Below are 18,596 nucleotides of genomic sequence, written 5' to 3' on the forward strand. Positions count from 1 at the left end.
GTGGAAGATGTCCCAGGCTGTCTTCTCCCTTTTCTAACTGCTCATACTAGCTGCCTCCACCCTGTGTTTAGAGCTGGCACTAAGTATTTGTGGATTCTGTGACAGGGTACCAGCATGGGTGGACCTGGAGGATTTGGTCAAAGTCCGTTCAGCCAAGCACCCGCTACACCTCATCAAAAGTAAGCTTCTCCATCTCATCATGGGTGGGCTGTGGGGAATATCTGGGAGCTACAGAAGCACTGGGAGAAGGGTGGAGGACCCTGGAGGGTGATGTGGAAGTGGAGTCCTTTAAAGATTGAGCACTTGGAGGCAAGAAGCAAATGAGAGGAAAACTTTTAAGTTTGAATGCAGGAAGGATTTTAGCTATTAAGCTATGAACAAGGTATGTATATTGGCATTTCCAAAACTCCTGTCTCTAGTGCAATGAGAGCATGGACACTGAACTTCATAGTTTGCAAGGAGAGCTGTTGAGTAAGATGGGTCATCACCTTAGCTTTGTGCACAGCCCAGTGTCGAGACACCAGTCCCAGCTGCACGGTGGCAGTTTGCTCTGTTCCCACCTTCACCTGTTTGCTCAGCAGTTGCTGGCTGGCAGTAATAATTCCACTTCTGTGGGCAGCTTCACATATATGGCTTGTTACCTATTTTATTGTCTCCTTCAGCTTGCCTTTTTGTCCTCCACAGTGGTCCTCAGGCGTTCATGACGCAGGGTTGGGGCAGTACCTACCAGACGTGGCAGCAGCCTGGACAGCAAGTCCCAAGTAGGTGTCTAGAACCTGGGTTGGAGGAGGGTTGATGTTCCCTTTGCAGTTTCTGTTTTGTGCCTGCTAAAGACAAGTTTACCCATGAAACCACTTGTGTGAGAAGAGCACAATGACTTCCTGAGCACAAGGGGTGTGTGGAGGCATGCTGTGGTGTTTGAGCTCAGAATAAGCTGGAATCCATTGAAAACTGTAACGCTGGTCTTGTGCACTTAACGTCCTCCTGCTTGTTTCTGCTCTCTTTGTGTGGAAACTTGGTCCTTGCTACTCCTAACAGGAACATTTCTGCCTTAAGCTCTCTTCTGCTTGGATTTTCCAGGCAAGCACTTTCCCTCTTCCCCCTAGCAGACACACTGTGTCTGGTGGTGAGCTTCCCCATCTCCTTGGTCTTGACTTTGTCAGTTTTTCCTTATTTTTAAAAAGTTCCTTTTGAACCCTTCTCACTGCTCACCTCTCAGTCTGATGGGCTGAGAAAGGAGATGAGGAAAAGGGGAGAAAGGATAGGCAGGACTCCTATCCTGGTTCAACCACACTGGCTGTAGTAGTGTCCCCTTGTCTCCTTATGGAACTTGAGAGCTGCTCAGCCTCCTCAGTGCTGAATGCTCAGAATGAGGCCTGTGGGATGGATAAATTATCAATAGTAATTAAAAATAAAAATAATGCACATGTTTATGGTCACAGGTTCAAAAACTGAACCCAGCTCAGTCCTGCTGCTGGCCTGGCCACTTCAAGCCACCAGCCCTGAGTCAGGCTGTTACTTGTCACAGTTCAAAGTGACATTTCTCCCTACTCAGTCCCACTTCAGCCAGTTGGAATTGGAGTCTCCCTTTCCAGAATAATCAGAGTGGCAAATGGGAATGGTGATGTCAGTAACTGCATCATCCTGTGTCTTCCACAGCTGCAGTAATGGTTGGCCCTAGACAGAGCAGATTCAGGTCTGCTTGGTAACCTCAGATCTTGTGTGATGGGCAGCTGTGTCCAGCAGACACTTGGCAATCACAGGTGTTTTCAGGAAACATGAGTGTTTTAATGGCCTGGAAAGCTAAGGGGGGGCTAATTCCAGAGGCATTTAATGATGGGTGGTTTTCAGTGCTAAAGCTGACTTAGTAATGGAGTAGATTAAGTTCAGTATGAATTCCCACTCTGAGGTAGAGGAAATGTTGGAGGAGCAGTGCCTCCTGTTGCACTCGGGACTCCCTGTAACACTGATCACACTGTAATGTCTATGAAGCTGTTCACAGGTTAAATCCCCAGTGCTGTGTTGCTAACTTAGTGTGCTTCTCAGATATGTGCTACAGTAGGATACAGGAGCTCTGCACAGGAAGCATGTATTGAACTCTCAGGATCTGCCTCTGGAAGGGTCCTGAGTCACAGTCTAAAAATCAGGACGCTTCCTTTGAGCTCAAGGAGCCTGTAGAAGGGCAATAGTCATTCTGGCTTTGGGACAGCAAAATGCAATGTTGAGCTTGAAAGGACCTGTTTTGTGTGTGTGCAGGAGTGGAATAACATGCTACTGAAGAAGAGTGTTTTCCCATTAGCTTGTTTTACAGGGAAGAGTCTTACTCCGGTCCTTTCCTGTGCACCCCCTGAGCTTTGGGAAGCAGAGCAGTCAGTGCAGCAGGGAAAGTACTACAGAAAACTCAGGTTGACCTTCCTGTAAAGCTTATGAATGTATGTTGCTATTTGCCTTGCAAGATGCCTTTAGAAACTCACCTTAGTGACTTCTCTTTTCTCTCACTACCCTGCAACATCCTCTTAACCCTGCCCACCAGCCAGCGGAGAGTGAGGGCATCTCCCTTCTTGCAACACATAAGCACATCTCAAGCTCACACCTCCTGGCTTTGGAGCCTGGTGTAAGAAGCACAGGCCTTGTGAATCCCCTGATTACTGATAATCCATTGTGTAGCCCAGTGGTGACTGCTTTGCATTGAGTTTGCCAGGTCTCTGGTGGCTCCCAAGTCCAGTGAGGCATATCCCACCTCACCATTATCATTCCCCGGGTGAGTTTGGTACCACAGAGCTGTCTTGGGGGGGGGCAGCTATTTGATTTCTGCTCTTAAACCTGATGGAAAGTGTTGGCTCTGGTTCCATGTGTGCTTGGGATCATCCCTGTTCCTGCTGTAGCCAGGCACGCTGAAGGCAGCCTTGGTAAGGAGAGAGGACAGGCGAGGTCATGCTGTGATTTCAGCAGCCTTCATCACTTCCTTCTCCCGCTGCAGATCACAGTGGTACCCAGTCAGGCCAGGGGGAGCTCACCAAGGCGTGGGAGGATTATTATAAGAGACTAGGTGAATACCTGCCTCTGCACTTCAAGGTTTGATTTGAGAAGAGTCTTGTGAAGGGGCCCTTCCCCAAGTGCAGCAGCCTGTCTGGCCATGGCTCTGCTAGCCCTGTCAAAGAGCCGGCCGAGCCGTTCTCCAAACAGGCTTCCTAGGGACAGAATCAGGAGTGCCCTCCTCGTGGGAGGAGGGGCAGACCCCCACCCCTTTACACATGTATTTAGATTTTAATTACTTCCCCCATCTTAAATAAATTAACTGGCTGGGGAAACATTTTGCTGTGAAATGCATTTAGCTGCGTGTCCTTTCAGCCTGCTGCGGACTGTAATTCTCCGAGAAGAAAAGGCATTGAAGGAGGCCCTTTGTTGGCATTAGCAGGTGGACAGTTGAGGCAGCCTTGACCTCTGCCAGAAAAGGTCCTGACTTGTAGCGTTGGTCAAGTCTTTTAACCCGCTTTTATGCCCCTGGACAGGACACTGCTGCCCTGTTCCCTCCACCCACTTCACACTTGCAGTGTATTATATTCCCCCTTCCTCCCCACCCCCCCCACCCCACTTCAAAGCCCCTCGTGCCGCCTGGCAGGGCTGTGCAGGGTCCCAGGCAGTTGGGAGGACTCTCCTCCAGGCGGGTGTCTGTCTGTCCCTGCTGTCCTTGTGCATAGCAGCTCGTGCTCTGGCTGTGCCTGCCTCTGCCTGCAGTTTTCCCATCGCTGTGTTTTCTCTGTGGGGCTGTTGGTTTGCTCGCTGTGCATCTGGCTGGGGGCTCTGTGCTCTAACTGGGGTGAGGGAAGTGTGGGCATCCTGCCTCTGCACCCAGCTGGCTGGACTCTCCCCTGTTGGACCACTTAGATGTGCTGGATTGAAGGTGTCTTAGTGCTTCAGAGAGGGGGGGAGTCTGTGCTAAGTGAGGGCCAAGGTTTTGGGGTCTGTGAGGTGTCTCTCTGTGAGGGAGTCTGGAGACTGTGCCAGGGAGCCAGTCATGACTGTTTGGAGGGGGGGGTGGATGCCTCTCCGGACGATGCCTGGGGTGTAGCACTGAGGGCAGGTAGAGCTGGCTGCTCTCTGTGCAGGGCTCACAGCTCCCTTCGGTCCTGGGGGCTTTGGCTGCCCTGCAGCTGAGTGCTGGGGCAGGTTGTATGCTGGAGGCTCCCACCTGGGCACACTGTTCGGATAGGAGCCCTGGGGTGGGGGGCCAGTGCCTTCAGACATGCTCTGCCCATGAGAGTAAAGGATACAGACCCCTGAAACCAAGTAAGATGACTCAAATCCTGCCCATTCCCTTGGCTGGGGGTTGAGGTGCCAGGTCTGTGTTCTGTCAGGCTTTGACCCCTCCACCCCTGCACTAGATGGGAGTGGGCTGACATTCTAGGGTGGCTGATGTGTGAACCAGGTAGTGCCCAGGCAACGTGTTTTGGCTGGAGCAGGTCCCAGGAGTGGGGAGAACTGGCTGAATGCCCTTTAGCAGGGGCACAAGAGTTCCTGCTGAAGAACCAAGCTTTTCCTCAGCTTTCCCTGAACTGAAGGTGCCCAGCACTGTAGAGAGGTGGAAGCTGAAGTGTGAGGCCTGAGCAGCTGAGGTAGATCCAGGGCCTGTGTAGCAGAAAGGTAGATGTCACTGGCTGGAAACTGTCACCTGTTCCATATTGACGTGCCCCTTGTTGTCATCTTTGCACAGGCCAACAGAGCCAGCAGCAGAACAGCCATCCTGATTACAGCAAAGCATGGGAGGAGTATTTCAAAAAACAGAGTGAGTGAAACAGGGTTATTGGAGATGAACCAGCTGCTGTTGCAGAGAGAGTGAACTCGAATCCGATGACTTGTGTCTCCATCCCCTGCTGTTACTGTTAGTGTTCAGTCCTCTGCAGAGCCCCTTTGATCCTCTCCTGGTGGTGATGGTGCCTGTAGTTCTCCCACAGAAAGCTCTTGGTCACGCTGTTGTGCCTTGGGAGGGGTGTTCCCCTTGAACCACAGCAGACTGCACGCCTGTGCTGGCGGTGGGGCTGCTTAGGGGGAGAACTGATGCTGAGAAAAGCCAGGAAGCTGAAGCTGAGTCGTTGAGAGGGTAGGAGAGCTCTGAGCACGTGGGTAAGCACCAGCCTGGCTTTCCCTGCTCCCTTAAGAAGCGCATGATGCCAACTTCAGGATTTGTGTGTGACACCGAGCTGCTGGAGCCTTCGGGCCAAGGAGGAAGGGTGCAGGGGGTCAGACTCTGTCCCCACAGCCACAGGAATGGTCTCCTAGCACTTTTGTGGCTGCTGTTGGCTTGTTGCTCACAGCCAGCTCCAGCCTCTCCTGCCGGCCCCAAACAGAGGGAGCCGGTGTCACTCTCAGGTGCCTGCAGGTGTTGGAAGGGGACTGGCTCTTCTTTAAGCTTTACACAAGGAGATCCTAAGCCTGGGCTTGGTCTTGCTGAACTGCTCACCTCTCCCTTTTTCCTTTCTTTTCCTCCAGGTCATGCTGCTGGTGCTGCTTCTCAGGCAAGTTCCCAGCCCGACTACACGATGGCTTGGGCAGAGTATTACCGACAGCAGGCTGCCTACTACGGGCAGACACTAGGGCAGGCACAGGCCCACAGCCAGGTCTGTATTCTCATTCCCTGAATCCCTCTTTTCTTTCCCTTGGGAGTCTGGGCCTTGCCCAGGTGTGGGGACTCTGCTTCAGGTTTATGTGGTGAAGCAGAGAGAGATTTTTGTGGCTGAGGAAGCGATCACAGGAGTGAGAAATGACTCACTGCTCCCTGTCATGTTGTTTCAATGTCTTATTTCCCCATACTGAGCAGGGACTGGGAGGTTGGTTGTTTCTCCTGGGGACTTTTCCTTGTAACCCCCAGGCTGTTTTGTGGCTTTGGGGAATTAAGGAACGATGCAGCCAGGCTGGCACAGCACCATCGTGCAGCCAGGACCGTGCGTGCAGACTTTGCCCTTTCCCTTTGTGCTAGGGTAGGAGCTGAGTGCTTGCCCTGGGGAGGGGAGCACCCTGTCCTGAAAAAGAGCAGGAAAACTGTGGCCAAATTATTAGAATTAACTTGGATTCACTCAGAGCTGAGGGCTGTGTGGGGTTTATCCTGACAGGGCTTTCCTGAGCACGGGGTTTGCCGAGGGAGCGGCTCGGTGTTCGGCAGTAAGTACGTGCAGAGCACACGTACACCTTAGGTCAGCCCCTGCTCCCCAGTGAATCGGGTGTTTGCTCTGGCTCCTCAGAGCAGAAGCTGCTCTGGATGCTGGCAGCACAGGGAGCCAGCACGGTGCTCAGGCAGCTGCAGCCTCCCCGCTGCTGCTCTCAGCACCGCCGGGGTCGAGTGGGGCGAGCGGGGCGCAGGGAACCGGCGCTTTGCCGCGGGCGCTGGCCAAGTGTGACCGAGGAGCTGTGATAAAAGGCAGTTCTCTTCATTCCCTGCTCCAAGTCTGCCCCTCTAAAGAGAGATCTTGTTCAGCAAGAGGCACGAACTCCTGGGAGGAGACAGCTCAGGGGTGGCACATTGGGGCAGGGATCTCTTCAGCGCATCGCTTGAGGTCTGCATCCCGCTCGGCTGGATCGGGGAAGGAGACACCCGTGTGCATGAGGGGAGAGGAGGGCTCCACAGCGTTAAGGACTCACTACCACTGAGTAACTACTCCCTTTTTTTTTTTATTCCTCTCTCTAGGAGCAGTAGAACAAGGTCTTCGTGGCAATTGATCATGGTTTTTTTTCCCCTTGGAATCATTGTGGAAGCAAACCTTTTTTGTAACAGAGGTTTCTAGATTTGCAACATTTTGATGAAGACTTTTTTCTGTTTGTTTGTGAAACACTAGTTAGAGGATAATCTATACTGAACTTTTCTAAGAATCAGGAACAATTAGTAATGTACTAAACTTATGGACGTGCTGGTAATTTTTTTGTTTCCAAATTTGTACAAAAAAAAAAAAAAATACAAACAACAAAAACCAACCAACCCCCCCCAAAAAAACCCAAACAAACCCCTCCAGGATTCTTTTTGGAGAGAAACCAGAGAATAATTTCCAGGCACCAAACACACCCCAGAGCTGTGACATTTCACCATGTTGGGGGTGGGGAGTGTGGGGGGGGGATTTGGTTTTGGTTTGGAGTTTTTTTTTTTTTGGTGTGTTTTTTTTTTTTCCTTTTTAATTTTCAATCTTTTTTCTGTTGCAACAGAAAGAGTGGCTTGGAAGTCTTAGGTGGTATGTAACAAATCCTTAAAAAAAAAAGGAAAAAAAAAAGGTTTTAAACAGTATTTAAATATTCTTAAATATGTAAATTCATTAAATGTTTTACTTCTAATTTCTTGTACCTTGGCTGTCTTTTTGATTTTGTTGCATTTTTAAAGAAGAAGAAAACACAAAAAAAAAAAACCAAACTGAGCTATGGTATGTATTGTAATTAATTATGTGAATTCTGTATTTGAGACAATTACTGTTTTGCTGTCAGGCTGGGGGGTGGGGGGGCTGTTTTTGTAGGGTTTGTATAATTTCTAGAGTCTAAAGGGGTAATATAAAACCGTGTTAATTTGTTTTTTAGCCATACATTTTTTTTGTTTCCATGTCTCCCATTGCTGGTTGCATTTCTGTATCTAAGACCTCCAAGCTTGTTTTAAAAAAAAACAAAAACAAACAAAACCACAACAGCAAAAAAAAGAAAAAAAGAAAAAAAAATAAAATCTTTTTCCTCTATGCTCTCAGAAATATAAATACTGTTATTTTTAATATTAAAATGAATCTGCTATTAGTACCTTTAACAAACACTGTGGAACATAAAAAGAAAAAACCATATAAAGGGTAGTAACTATTTTTTAATTCCAAGGTGTTTTTTTGCTTTTTTTCCATTTCTTTTAAATATTTTCTTATCTAATATTTGTCAAATTACCTAGAGAAATAAAAAAAAATGAATCTAGTATTAACCACAGTATGAGCTAAATAATGTTTGATTTAATAAAAGGGATAATATGATTTCCGATGTTTACTGTAGTGTTTCCTGTACAGATAACAGTGTATTTTTAAAGGAAGAAAAACTGAATTGAAGCTATTTTTTTCTTGCCTTTTTTAATTGCATTCCCTTTTGCAATGTACTGAAGTTACTGTTCTTGGGTTCTTTCCTTCTATTTTGTTTCTTTTCCCTTATGCTTGAAATGTCTAACTATAAAGAGCCACCATTGGATAATGTTGAGCATGGTGTTTTAAAAAAGAGAAAAAAAAAAAACACAAAAAGTGTTCTTTTTATTTGACTGACAGTTGCATTTTACACTCTATATAATAAAACTGCCACAAGGTGTCTTGTGGGTGAAGTTATTTCCCTGTCTGATTTACTCCGCTCGCTCCCTCGCTGCTCCCCGAGGTTCCCCGCGCATCCTGGGTCCTCTCCGCGCTCACCGGGTGGTTTTGGAGGATCAAAGTCGCCTTGATTCTAGTGAAACCCCCCCAGATATCACCTCAGAGTGTCTCTTGGCAGAGGGATGCTGTGGATTTCCACGTGAGGGGCTGGAATTTGGGCCAGAAGGGTCTGGTTTAGCAAAGGGCTGAGTTTTGTAAGGTGGAGGGGCGCGGAGCTGTGGTTTTACTGCTTGTTGGGAAGGTGGCAGCCCCCTGGTTTAATGCTCTGGACTTGTTGCTCTTCCACAACTTTCTTTGCTGCTGAGTCTGTCCAGGAGTCGCCTGCCAGCCTATGCCCTCCCTGTGAACGGGGCTGGAGCAGCACTGGAGAGGGATGCAGAGGGACGCACCCCTGGCCCTTCTCCCTTAGGTAAGGAGACGGTAAGGAGCAGGAACTCCTGCTGGGATCCAGGTCAAGTTTGGTGATAACTCCAGCCCCTTCAGAGCTCCCTTTCTTGTAAAGTGGGAGTTTTGTGCTCTTCCAACCTAAAATAGCCCCATCCACTGCTCTGCAGCCAGCTGTGGGGGAGGTACAGACAGGGGGGAGGGAGGAAAGAAGATCCCATCTGCAAAGCAGGGAGCGGGAGGCATGTTGAGAGCCGGAAGAAAAAAGGAGATGTAGCATCTCTAAATATACCTCCAGAGAATCAAGAGAGACATTGAGAGATGGGATAGTAAAAGCCACTTGGAAAGAGGGGAGAGGGGGGAAAAAAAAATGGCTAGAGCAGGGCATAAAGGCTGCTGATGGGAATTGGGAGCGGGCATTACCGAGAAGACTTCCTTCTAATTCATCTTCCAAGCTCTGTGCCAAAACAGCATTTGGCATGGTTCACAGGGAGCAATTGTGTGATAATGAACCCTAAGGTGTCCCTTAATTGAAGACTGAGTATTACAGATTGTGCCAATAGTCGTAAATGGCGCAGGATTGTGGGAGGATGCATTTTCTTAAATGTATCTGTAAGTACAGATGAGCGAGTCTCCCCAGTGAAATACCCATACTATAAATTATGGAAATATCTCTTTCTGATGCAACCTTTTATTGAGGGGGTGGGGCAGCCAAAGAAATAGTTTGCAAGCCTTTGAAATTTGGCCTGTCATTAAGATGGTGCCTGCAAAGCTGGGTTTTCATCAGCAGTCTGGTGTCCTGGAAGGCTAAAGTGCTTGAAACGTTCCCAAGTTCAGCAATTTGTTTTCCATTATTGCTGCCTGCTCGGGGCGGAGGGGCCGTGGCCATTAAACTTCTCTGTGCTGTGGGTCCACGATGGGCTGGGGAGGGACAGGGCAGGAGGCAAAGAGACGCCGTGGCAGCGTGCAGGGGGCTGGTGGGTTCTTCCAAACCCTGCTCCAGCCCTGCTGTTGTCCTGCTCTCCAGACACTGGCATGATGGTCAATCCCACCCCATGGCACCTCGTGTTTCACTTTCTTTGGGTGGAGGGGGGGATAGGCAGCTCCTCACAGCTCCTGGCTCTGGTCTGTTCTGCAGCCCAGAAGCTGCTGTGGTGCCTTCAAGCCAAGTCTGTGGTCTCCAAGAGAGGAACCGTCTCCTGCTCAGCTCTAGGCAAGTTTAATCCCCAAAGAAGGTCGATTAAGCGCTGGGTGCGTTGGTGTTTCGTGCAGGGAGGGTTTGTCTGCCCCTTGGGCAGGAGCTGGGTGTTGCAAGGAGCAGGGCAGCTGCCCAAGGCACCACAGAGGAGCCAGCAAATGGGCCACGTTTGGGGCTTGGGGGGTCTGTGAACAGCATCAAGGACAGATCCCCCCTCTTCTTCCTCACCAGGGACCAGCACCCAGCATGGGGCCGTGCCTGGGTGTTAATCCCAGGGTTGGCCAGGAGCTCCCACAAGGAGACCTTCAAAGGAGACCTTCACCTGGGGACACTCTGCCTGGGGAGCGCAGCGTTTGGGATGGAGGAACCGGAGTGAAGGGCTCATCCCAGGTGAGTGCCCGGGCTGGAGGTCCCCAGCCCCAAACCCTCTCTGGCTCATGACCTCCCACTCTTCCCCATCTTCCACAAACCCCATTGGTTCCTTCAAGCACCCTCCCTTCCCCAAGCCCTCAGCACAGGCTCACCATGGCTTCACTCTGGGGCATCTCTCACAGGAGGGTACAGGCATCTCAGACCCGTGTCCCATGGGACCTCCCAGGCTGTGCAGCACCCACCTTGCTCTTTGGGCATCGATTTATACCTCCTCCTGAGGAGCAGCCTGAGAAAAGTACGTCAGAAAAGCATCTCATTGGGATCATGATGACCTGATGCTCTCCTGTGCTCTATATTTGGTGTGCCTGCAGAGGCAGAGGCTATTTTGGGAGCAGAGGGGAGGCTTGGAGAATAGTCTAAAACACTTGCTTGAATTTTGCATGATTTGAGAGCGAGCTCCTTGCAGGTTAAACCCAAATTATTATTGAAAGAGACAGGCAGGCGTGGGGCTGAGGTTCATTTTCCTTCCCTGAGTGTTAAATATTTAATTGCATCAGAGCAACGGTGTGTTTACAGTCAGCTGGGTGGGTGATGGACTCAGAGCGTGGTCAGAGCGGGAGCTCGTGGTGTTTGACTTGAGGCTTTTTGATGTGGTGTGGATGTTGGTGAGGGTCCCATCTGTGCTGCTGCTGCTTCTGCAAATCCCCTGGGCTCACCTCACTCTTAGGGATGGGGAGGAGTTTTGGGGGTGTTGGTGCTTGTAGGGTTGTGGTGCAGGGAGCGAGGAATCGGGAGAGGTTGTTCTGCAGATAAAGGTGTTGGGGTGTCCCATCAAGCATGCTTGGTTGATGTTTGATTCCATGTTAGGAGCTGTTTATCCTTTGTTTGGCTGGTTTGGGGAGGGTTGTTCCCCTGAACCTGCTGTGAGTACCCGTGGAGCAGGATGCGTGTTGCAGATGTGGAATTTCTCTGCCCTCTTAGGGCTGGAAAAGGCACCAGGGGAATTTTCCACAACTTTTTGTGCTGGAAATCAGCAGGAACTGGGTGCTGGGAAACTGCTTACAGGAGAGGCACTGGGAATAGGTGATGTGAGGAATAGAAACAGCCACAGCTTCCTGGTCCTTTGGCAAGAGCGGACAGCAGCCCCTGGAGCAGAGGGCAGTGAGAGGGTGGGCACTGAGCCCCTGTCCTTGTCTTAGCATCACCTCAGCAGGTGCTGGAGGTGGAGTGGGACAGCAAGGAGGGACTGGCCACCCTGGGGATGAGTGTAACAAGGTGCCTGGATCCCCCCCTGCCACCTCCCTCCAGGCCTGGGACACCTGGTTCAGGGCAGATGATCTAAAAGAGCATCCCTGGGGTTGACATGAGCCAGGTACCAACAACCCCCCCACCCCAGATTATCTTCCCACTCTGCCCCTTATCGCTTGAGGAAATCCTATTTCAAGGCCACTATAAAGAAGCCTCTGATCTTGGCAGAGGCCAGCTCGCTCCCCTTTAATCCCAGCTGGGCTGGGGTGCAGGTGCCACGGTCCTGGGGGGATTAGAGGGGTCCTTCCCTTTGTAGGAGCCATCACTCACCGGCAGCCGTGCCCCCGCGAGCCGCACCGAGCGGCGGGGCTGCTTGTTTGGGCCATTCACCAGGGAATATTACACTTCACCGCCACAGAGTCATTACACGGGGAGGCCGGGGCCACAGCTCTGTTTGTTTTTGGAGAGAATAGGGCCAGGAGAGGGCAGGAGCCACGGGACGGCTCGTCTCTCCCGCCTGCCTCTCGGCCCCGCAGCCAGGGTCACCTGCCCGTGGGGTGGCCCCGCTCCTGGCACCCATCTGTGCTCTCAGCCAGGCGCAGCCTGAGCTGCCTCCTCCCTCTCAGGGCTGGTGTCTCGGTGCAGTCACCGGTGTGGGTCCCACACGGGCAGCTGGAGAGATTGGAGAGGATGCAGGGATGCAGGAGAGATTGGAGGGGATGCGGGAGAGATGGGGAGGGATGGGGGGAAGATGGAGGGGGATGCAGGAGAGATGGGGGGATGTGGGAGAGGTGGGGATGGGATGCAGGAGAGAGTGTGGAAGGATGTGACTGTCCCACCCCCAGGTCACAGCCAGAGAGGAGGAAAAGGTGCAGAGATTTTCCTGCTGCTCCCACCCAGACCCCTCCTCGTTGGCTCCCACTCCCTGCTACCAGGGAGAAGCCTTTAATGGTGGGGAGCATCTTCAGCTGTGCCTGGTCCCACAGCCTGACCACGACCTCAGCCAGACCCCCGGCGAGCCCCCGGCCACTTCAAGGCAGTTAAAGCCCCCACCCCTCATTCATCCCCAGCTCATGGGCTGAAAATCCATCGGGAGGGTCTCTTACACCCCTTCCACCCCAGCAGCTCGGGGAGGGCCTCGTGGTGCTGGGGCTGGCTCGATGCTGGCATCCAGCTGCCCCTTGCCAGTGGCCCTGCTCTCCCAGCCTCAGCACTGTGGAGCCACCACCGTGACTTCCCACAGTCACGTTTCGTTCCCAGGCTGCCGGAGCCCCGTGAAGCAGCTGGAACCAGCCAGGAAGGGGGGTTCTTTTTTACCCCTTTGCTTTTGTGCCCTGTGACCCCCTCACCAAAACAGTCCTGGAAATACTACTTAAAACAGGAAAAAATAGAAGGGGGGGGGGGGGGAGAGAAAAAGGCAAGAAAGGGAATGGGAGTGGAGGGGAGAGCACTCAGCATCTCTGCTCGGCTCTGCGGCCACCCGCAGAGTGAAATGGAGGCAAATAATGCCCTAAAGCTCCTTCTCCCAGCAGCGCAATCAGCCCGTCTGGGTCCGAGGGGCTGCCCTGCTCCGTGCCGGAGATCTCTTAGGGAGTCACGGCTTCACCGCACCAACACTCCCCTGCCTGGAGCCTCTGGGGACCTGCTGAGGGGCTGGCATCACTTGGAAGCACCCCGAGTCCTCCCCGCTGCTCCTCACCCTGACGAAGAGTGGGGACAGACAGACAGTGGCTGGTTTGGAGAGGGACGAGGGTCCGTTCCTCCTCTGTCACCCCTGAGGAGGTGGCAGCGCATCCTTTGTGCCACCTACCTGTGTGCGCCCTGTGTTGGTGCTGGGGGCTGCCCCAGGGGGAGGGGCTGCCCCCATGGGGACCCCGCTCAGTGCCGCAGCCCCACCACAGCCCCCTCAGCACATGGTGAGACACCCCACGCGATGGGACAGGGGTGTTGTGTGAGCACCCGGCGAGGCAGGTGGAGGAGCAGGAGGGGGTGGTCTCACCTTACAGAGGGACACAGGGGTGAGCAAGGGACCCCCGTGCTGGCCAGAATCCAGCCAGACATCCCCCCCCCCCCCCATCCCAGGCTCACCCCAAGCATCGCTTCATCCCCCTGCACCTCCAGCTTCCCCGGGGCGGCAGCGGGAGCGTCCCCGGGGCCAGGTAACATTTGGGCACATTCCCATAACCGAGTGCTGCCAACTGCTGCGGCGGCAGGGCCAGAGCCCCCTCTCCAGCGCCGCTGTTTGCTTTGCAGCCTCCTTAGCCCCTATTGAGGCTTTTCAGCTCCGGCCCCTTCAGGGGGTTTAAGTAGGTAAAACCTGAGGAAGAGGCTATTTTCCTCCCTCCCTTTTGAGCCCTGCCTTGTGCCCAAAAGGCCCCCTTGTTTCACGCGTGCCAGTCACCTGGCTGGGCCCCCAGCCCCTTTCTCTCCCAGCCTCCCCTTTCTTTCTCCTTTCTCTCTTTTGACTTTTCCAGGAGCCCTCGCTCTCCAAACGAGCTTCAGATTGGATCCAGATTGAGGTCCCTTTGTCTTTCAAGGGTTGTACTAAGCTAATTAAATGTGATCCCAACAAATAAATGCAGATCTCCCCATTACATTCAGGCCTGCCTTTCAGGCAGCATCGGGCGGCCCCTCGCCCCCGCCCGCTGCGCACAGGGTCCCCCTCATTGAGTCCCGGCCATTGAAAGCACTGCCAGGATTTCTTTTGTGCCGGGGGTCTCCGAGCCCTTTTTCCATCAGAAAAGACCCCCAAACAGCAGCTCGGGCCTTTGTGAGTTTGCAAGCAAACGCCAAAGAAAAGCCCCCTGAATGCTTTAATAAATGACACATTTAGCAACTTCGGAGGCGCCTGGCTCCTGCGGCAGCCGCAGGGGTGCAATGATCCCTCCTGCCCCGGCTCCCCCGGCACCCGCAGGGGTGCAATGATCCCTCCTACCCCCTCCTCCTCCCTTCCCTCCGGCTCCCGGGGCATTTTTCAGCCGGTGAAAGTGGAGGGGATGCGGCCAAAGCACCTGACCGTCTCGGTTCCGCCGCCGTTCCCCCTTCCCCCGGCGCTCGGCACGGGGCAGGTGATGGGGTCGGTCTGGCCGCGCCGCGCCGGCTCCGGGTACCAGGGCCCCGGGCAGCGGGCAGGGCGCGGCGGGGCGGCCGGGGCCGGGGAGCTTTAGAACGCGGACCCCGTGTGTCCCTTCTCCTGGCGTTAGCGCTGGCAAATCCAAACCCGTCTTTAATGACACACACCACCACCACCCCCCCACCCCGGGTCGGGGGCTGCGCTGGACTTTTCTTAGCTCAACTAATATCTTTTTAATGACTTTGGGAGGGGGCAGAGCTCTGCCCTAGAGCCTGTATTGCTCCAAACAGATGTTGGGGCAGAGGGAGGGAGGTGGGGTGGGGGGATGCTCTTCCCTGCCAGGGACTTTCTTCTTGAGTTCAAACGAGAGGGGAGCTTTCAATCACCGCTAAAAATGTATTTCTCCCCATTGAACAATGGGCTCCTTTCTGCGCCCGGGGGGACTCGGCTGCGATCGCGTTTCTGCTGCCGGGGAGGAGAAACCTCCGGGTTTTAGGTCAGGAAAACTCAGCTCCGAAAAGGGCTCTTCCTTTGCGCCGGTTGTTTGGCAGCTTCGCATCCCGTCTGCTTTCCCCACCACCGCCCCTCCCTTTGCAGGGGATGGGGTGGGGTGGTGGTGGTGGGGGGAGGAATCATTAAACAATTTAAAAATGGTAAATAACGAAGGAATAATAATTTCGCGGCTGCAGCCGTTCCCCCGCCGCGCCCAGGAGCCGCCCGGAGATGTTTGCGGCGAAGCCGGGCAGTTTGCGGGCTCAGAGGAGCGGACACCGGCTGCCACCGGCCCGGGGCAGCGGCGGCTCCATCCCCCCGGCGCGTCCGTCAGCGGCGGCCCCACAAGAGTTAAATTTTAAAGCAAATCAAATTCCCATTGGCCACTGTATATTATCTCAGCAGTCTTCATTTGATACCTCTTTAATACAGAAAGGAGCTTTTCAAACCCCTTTTCTCTCTTTTCTCCCCGCCACTCTTTAAGAGCAATAAATGTTCAACTGCAATAACTATAAATCAATCTCCGCTCTGTTCAAATCCTATTCATGCGAAGGGCTGGAAGAGGGGAGAGAGCTCCCCCCCCCCCCCACCCCCTCCTCCCCCCCGCCCCCCAAAAAGCAGCTGCTGGGCTCTAATCTCCTTTCTTGCACTGTCATTCACCCTCATTTTTCCTCCATCACCCCATCCCTGCAATCTTTTCTTGTTTTGCTTTTCTTTTCTCTCTTTGCTGCATTATGATCCCATGTCTCCCCTCATCAGACCCCAACCTTGTCCAGATCCTGACCATCCCCTTGTAGGCTGTGAAAGAAAAGAAGAGTCCATGGATGTCAAATTGGTCTCAAAAAGACCATGAAAGATTGATTTGCTCCACTTTTCTTCTGCCTGACATTATTTCTGAGGGTCCTGAATGGGAAACCAGAAAGTCTGGGACTGGAATAAAGATGTTCTCTCTGTAAGGGGGAGACGGGGGGGAAAAATGCCCATTTACTCCTGGCCCATCAACCCTGCAAAACAGAGCAAAAGAAAAGAGGACTGTGGCTATTCAAAGTCAGACCAATATGTACACCTCCCAACAATATGCCAATATACTGAGGGCTTCTCTATTAACACCCATGAATATTAAAGTGCTCACTAAACGCTCAGAAGGAACTTTGGGAATATACACATGAAAATACAAGCAGCATTGTGCGGGGCTCAGAACAATGGGGCGGCGATAATGGCCCTTCTCTATTAACAGCCATGAATATTAAACTTGTTTCCTCTTAAATGTTAAAAAGGAGGGATAGCTGCGATATTAAAAAAAAAGAGAGAGAAACGAGGTGGGGGGGTAAAGGGGGGAGGGAGAGGAGGGAGGGAGGAACGGGGGGACACGGCGCACACACACACACACACACCAAAGCACCTTCCTAGGATCGGGAAGGAGCTTTGGGAAACAGCTGGGGATATTTAAAACCACGCCGAAAAATGGAAGGATTTCGGGGGGTTATATATATATATATATATACACACACAGATTCCCCTCCCCAAAAAAAACCCGCCCCCCCCCCCCCTCCCCGCCACAGCCGGGACCGGGTTGCAGCGCTGCCCGCGATGGGAGCCGGGGGGGTTTTAAGAGCATCGTGGGTTTGGGGGTTATTTTTTTAAAAAGAAATTAATTTTTATTCTTTTTTTGTTTTGTTTTTTGTCCCGGGATAAGTTGAGGGTTGAGACGTTTCCTGGGAATAAAGAAATAAATCAGGAGAATAAAGAAGCAGCGACCCGAGGGGAAGGCTCGGCTCGGCGGCCGGAGGGAGACGTGTGCGGGGAAGGTTTATCCACCTGATGCGTTGTATTTAGGGAAGCCGAAATATTCACGCGCCAGCTCGGCTGACGGCTCCTAAAAGCCGAAAACCAACCCAAAATGAAGTTAATATTACAGGAGTTAAGAGCTGACCCTAGCAGGTCGCCGAACCCCCTTTTCGCTGCCTCTCTCCGGGCAAACCGCCCTCGGTAGCGGCAGGTTTGGGTTGATTATTCCTTGATTGGGTTAATAGAAATAATTGCACCTGGGCTGTAACATCATTTTCGCCGGGCAGCCCGAGGGGAGAAGCAGCCCGGCAGCCTCACCCTATAAAATACCCACCCGTGGGATGGGGTGGGAGGTAGGGGTGTGTGTGTTCTAGTTGTGCTCAGCTTCTTCTCCCGGCACGGTTTGGACCCAGCGGGGCTGCCCCGGGGTTTAGGAGTGCGGGAGCCGGTCTTTGAGTGCTTGAGGAATTTGGGGGCCAGTCCTCCTTCCCCACCTCCCCCCCCACCCCCAGCCCTTTACAGCCCCTCGTCCCCATGAAAATCAAAAGAACGAGGCTGAGGAGAGGGCTCTAAGCTCCGACACAGCAGGATTGGGTTTAAATCCAGGAAAGATTAACCCTTTGCTGAGCCAGCAAAGCTACGGACCCTGAGGGAGAAGAGTCCTAAATTTGTGGGGACAACTCTGGTGTCACCTTCCTGGGAGACAGGGGTGGCTGCGGGGCTCCCGGGGGCTCGGCGGGACTGGGAATAGCGTGGGCACCGTGGCCAGCCGAGGATTATCTGTAGGTGTGGAGATGGGGATGCTGCGGCGGCAGAGCCCCAGAGATGCTGCAGCCCATCCCGAGGTGCTGTCCGGCCCTGAGGGGATGCGGCAGGACACAGTTGCCATTGCGGAGAGGTTCGGGATCCACTCGGATCCCTTTCACCCGTGGACACGCTTCCCAGCCCTTGCCCACCTTCCCACGGGAAATGCGACAGGGATGCGATGCTGGGGACTTGCCGGGCTGGAGGGTGCGGTGGGGAGAGCCTGGCCCAGGGTGCAAGCGGGGACCAACCCCGAGGGCGCGTATTCCCCCAAATTCGTGCGCTTGGGGACCCTCCCGGGGTGTGTATGTTGGGGAGACAGCGCCGGCTCTTCCCGGGGCCGCCGGTACCGACCTGCCGGTCCGGTGATGCGGGGGCAGAGCGGGGACCCGCGGCGGCTCGTTCACCGGGGACCGCGGGGGCCAAACGCCGCCGAGCAGCGGGGGCTGGCGGCGTCGGGGCCGCCGATTTCGTTGTGGTGTTCAGCGGCCTTAAAACACCGCGTTTCGCCCCCAAAACGAGCGCGGGGGCTGGGAGGGGAGCGGGGCCGTGCCCGAGGGTGCGCCCCGTCCGTGGGGCACCGGAGTGGACATTGCTGCTGGTTTACTGCTCCTTCGCCGTGCCCGGGGGCAGGAGCCCGGGTTTGGGTTTGGGTTTGCCTGGGCCGGGGGTACGGGGGAGGGGGTGCTGAGCCGGTGTATGTGTGTCTGTGTGTGTGTGTTTTCGTGTGTGTATGTGTGTGTGCTCGCCGTGTCCCTCCCTCCAGCCACCCCACCCCCGGGGAGGGGAGGGAAAGGGAGGGAGGGAGGGGGGGGCTCCGACGGCTCGCCTCGCTCCGGCAGCCCCAGTCTCTCCGCCAACGTCAGGGAGGTCA

General features: G+C 53.5%; 1 protein-coding gene across 4 annotated transcripts in view; it reads left to right on the forward strand.

The window, feature by feature from the left end:
• Positions 1 to 8,321, forward strand: part of FUBP3 (far upstream element binding protein 3) — a 40,218-nt gene extending 31,897 nt beyond the window's left edge. The window contains exons 15-19 of one of the 4 annotated variants that reach the window (XM_084272410.1): positions 106 to 179; positions 685 to 761; positions 4,715 to 4,786; positions 5,491 to 5,618; positions 6,683 to 8,321. In XM_084272410.1, the coding sequence (XP_084128536.1) occupies positions 106 to 179; positions 685 to 761; positions 4,715 to 4,786; positions 5,491 to 5,618; positions 6,683 to 6,691 (360 nt within the window). In that variant the 3' untranslated portion in view covers positions 6,692 to 8,321. Of the gene's footprint in view, positions 1 to 105; positions 180 to 684; positions 762 to 4,714; positions 4,787 to 5,490; positions 5,619 to 6,682 lie in introns of those variants that run through there. The other 3 variants (XM_084272411.1, XM_084272412.1, XM_084272413.1) reach the window with 3 other exon arrangements.
• The last annotated feature ends 10,275 nt before the right edge of the window (positions 8,322 to 18,596 follow it).

This window comes from Gallinula chloropus, assembly GCF_964237585.1.
Source record: "Gallinula chloropus genome assembly, chromosome: 18".
Classification (NCBI taxonomy): domain Eukaryota; kingdom Metazoa; phylum Chordata; class Aves; order Gruiformes; family Rallidae; genus Gallinula; species Gallinula chloropus.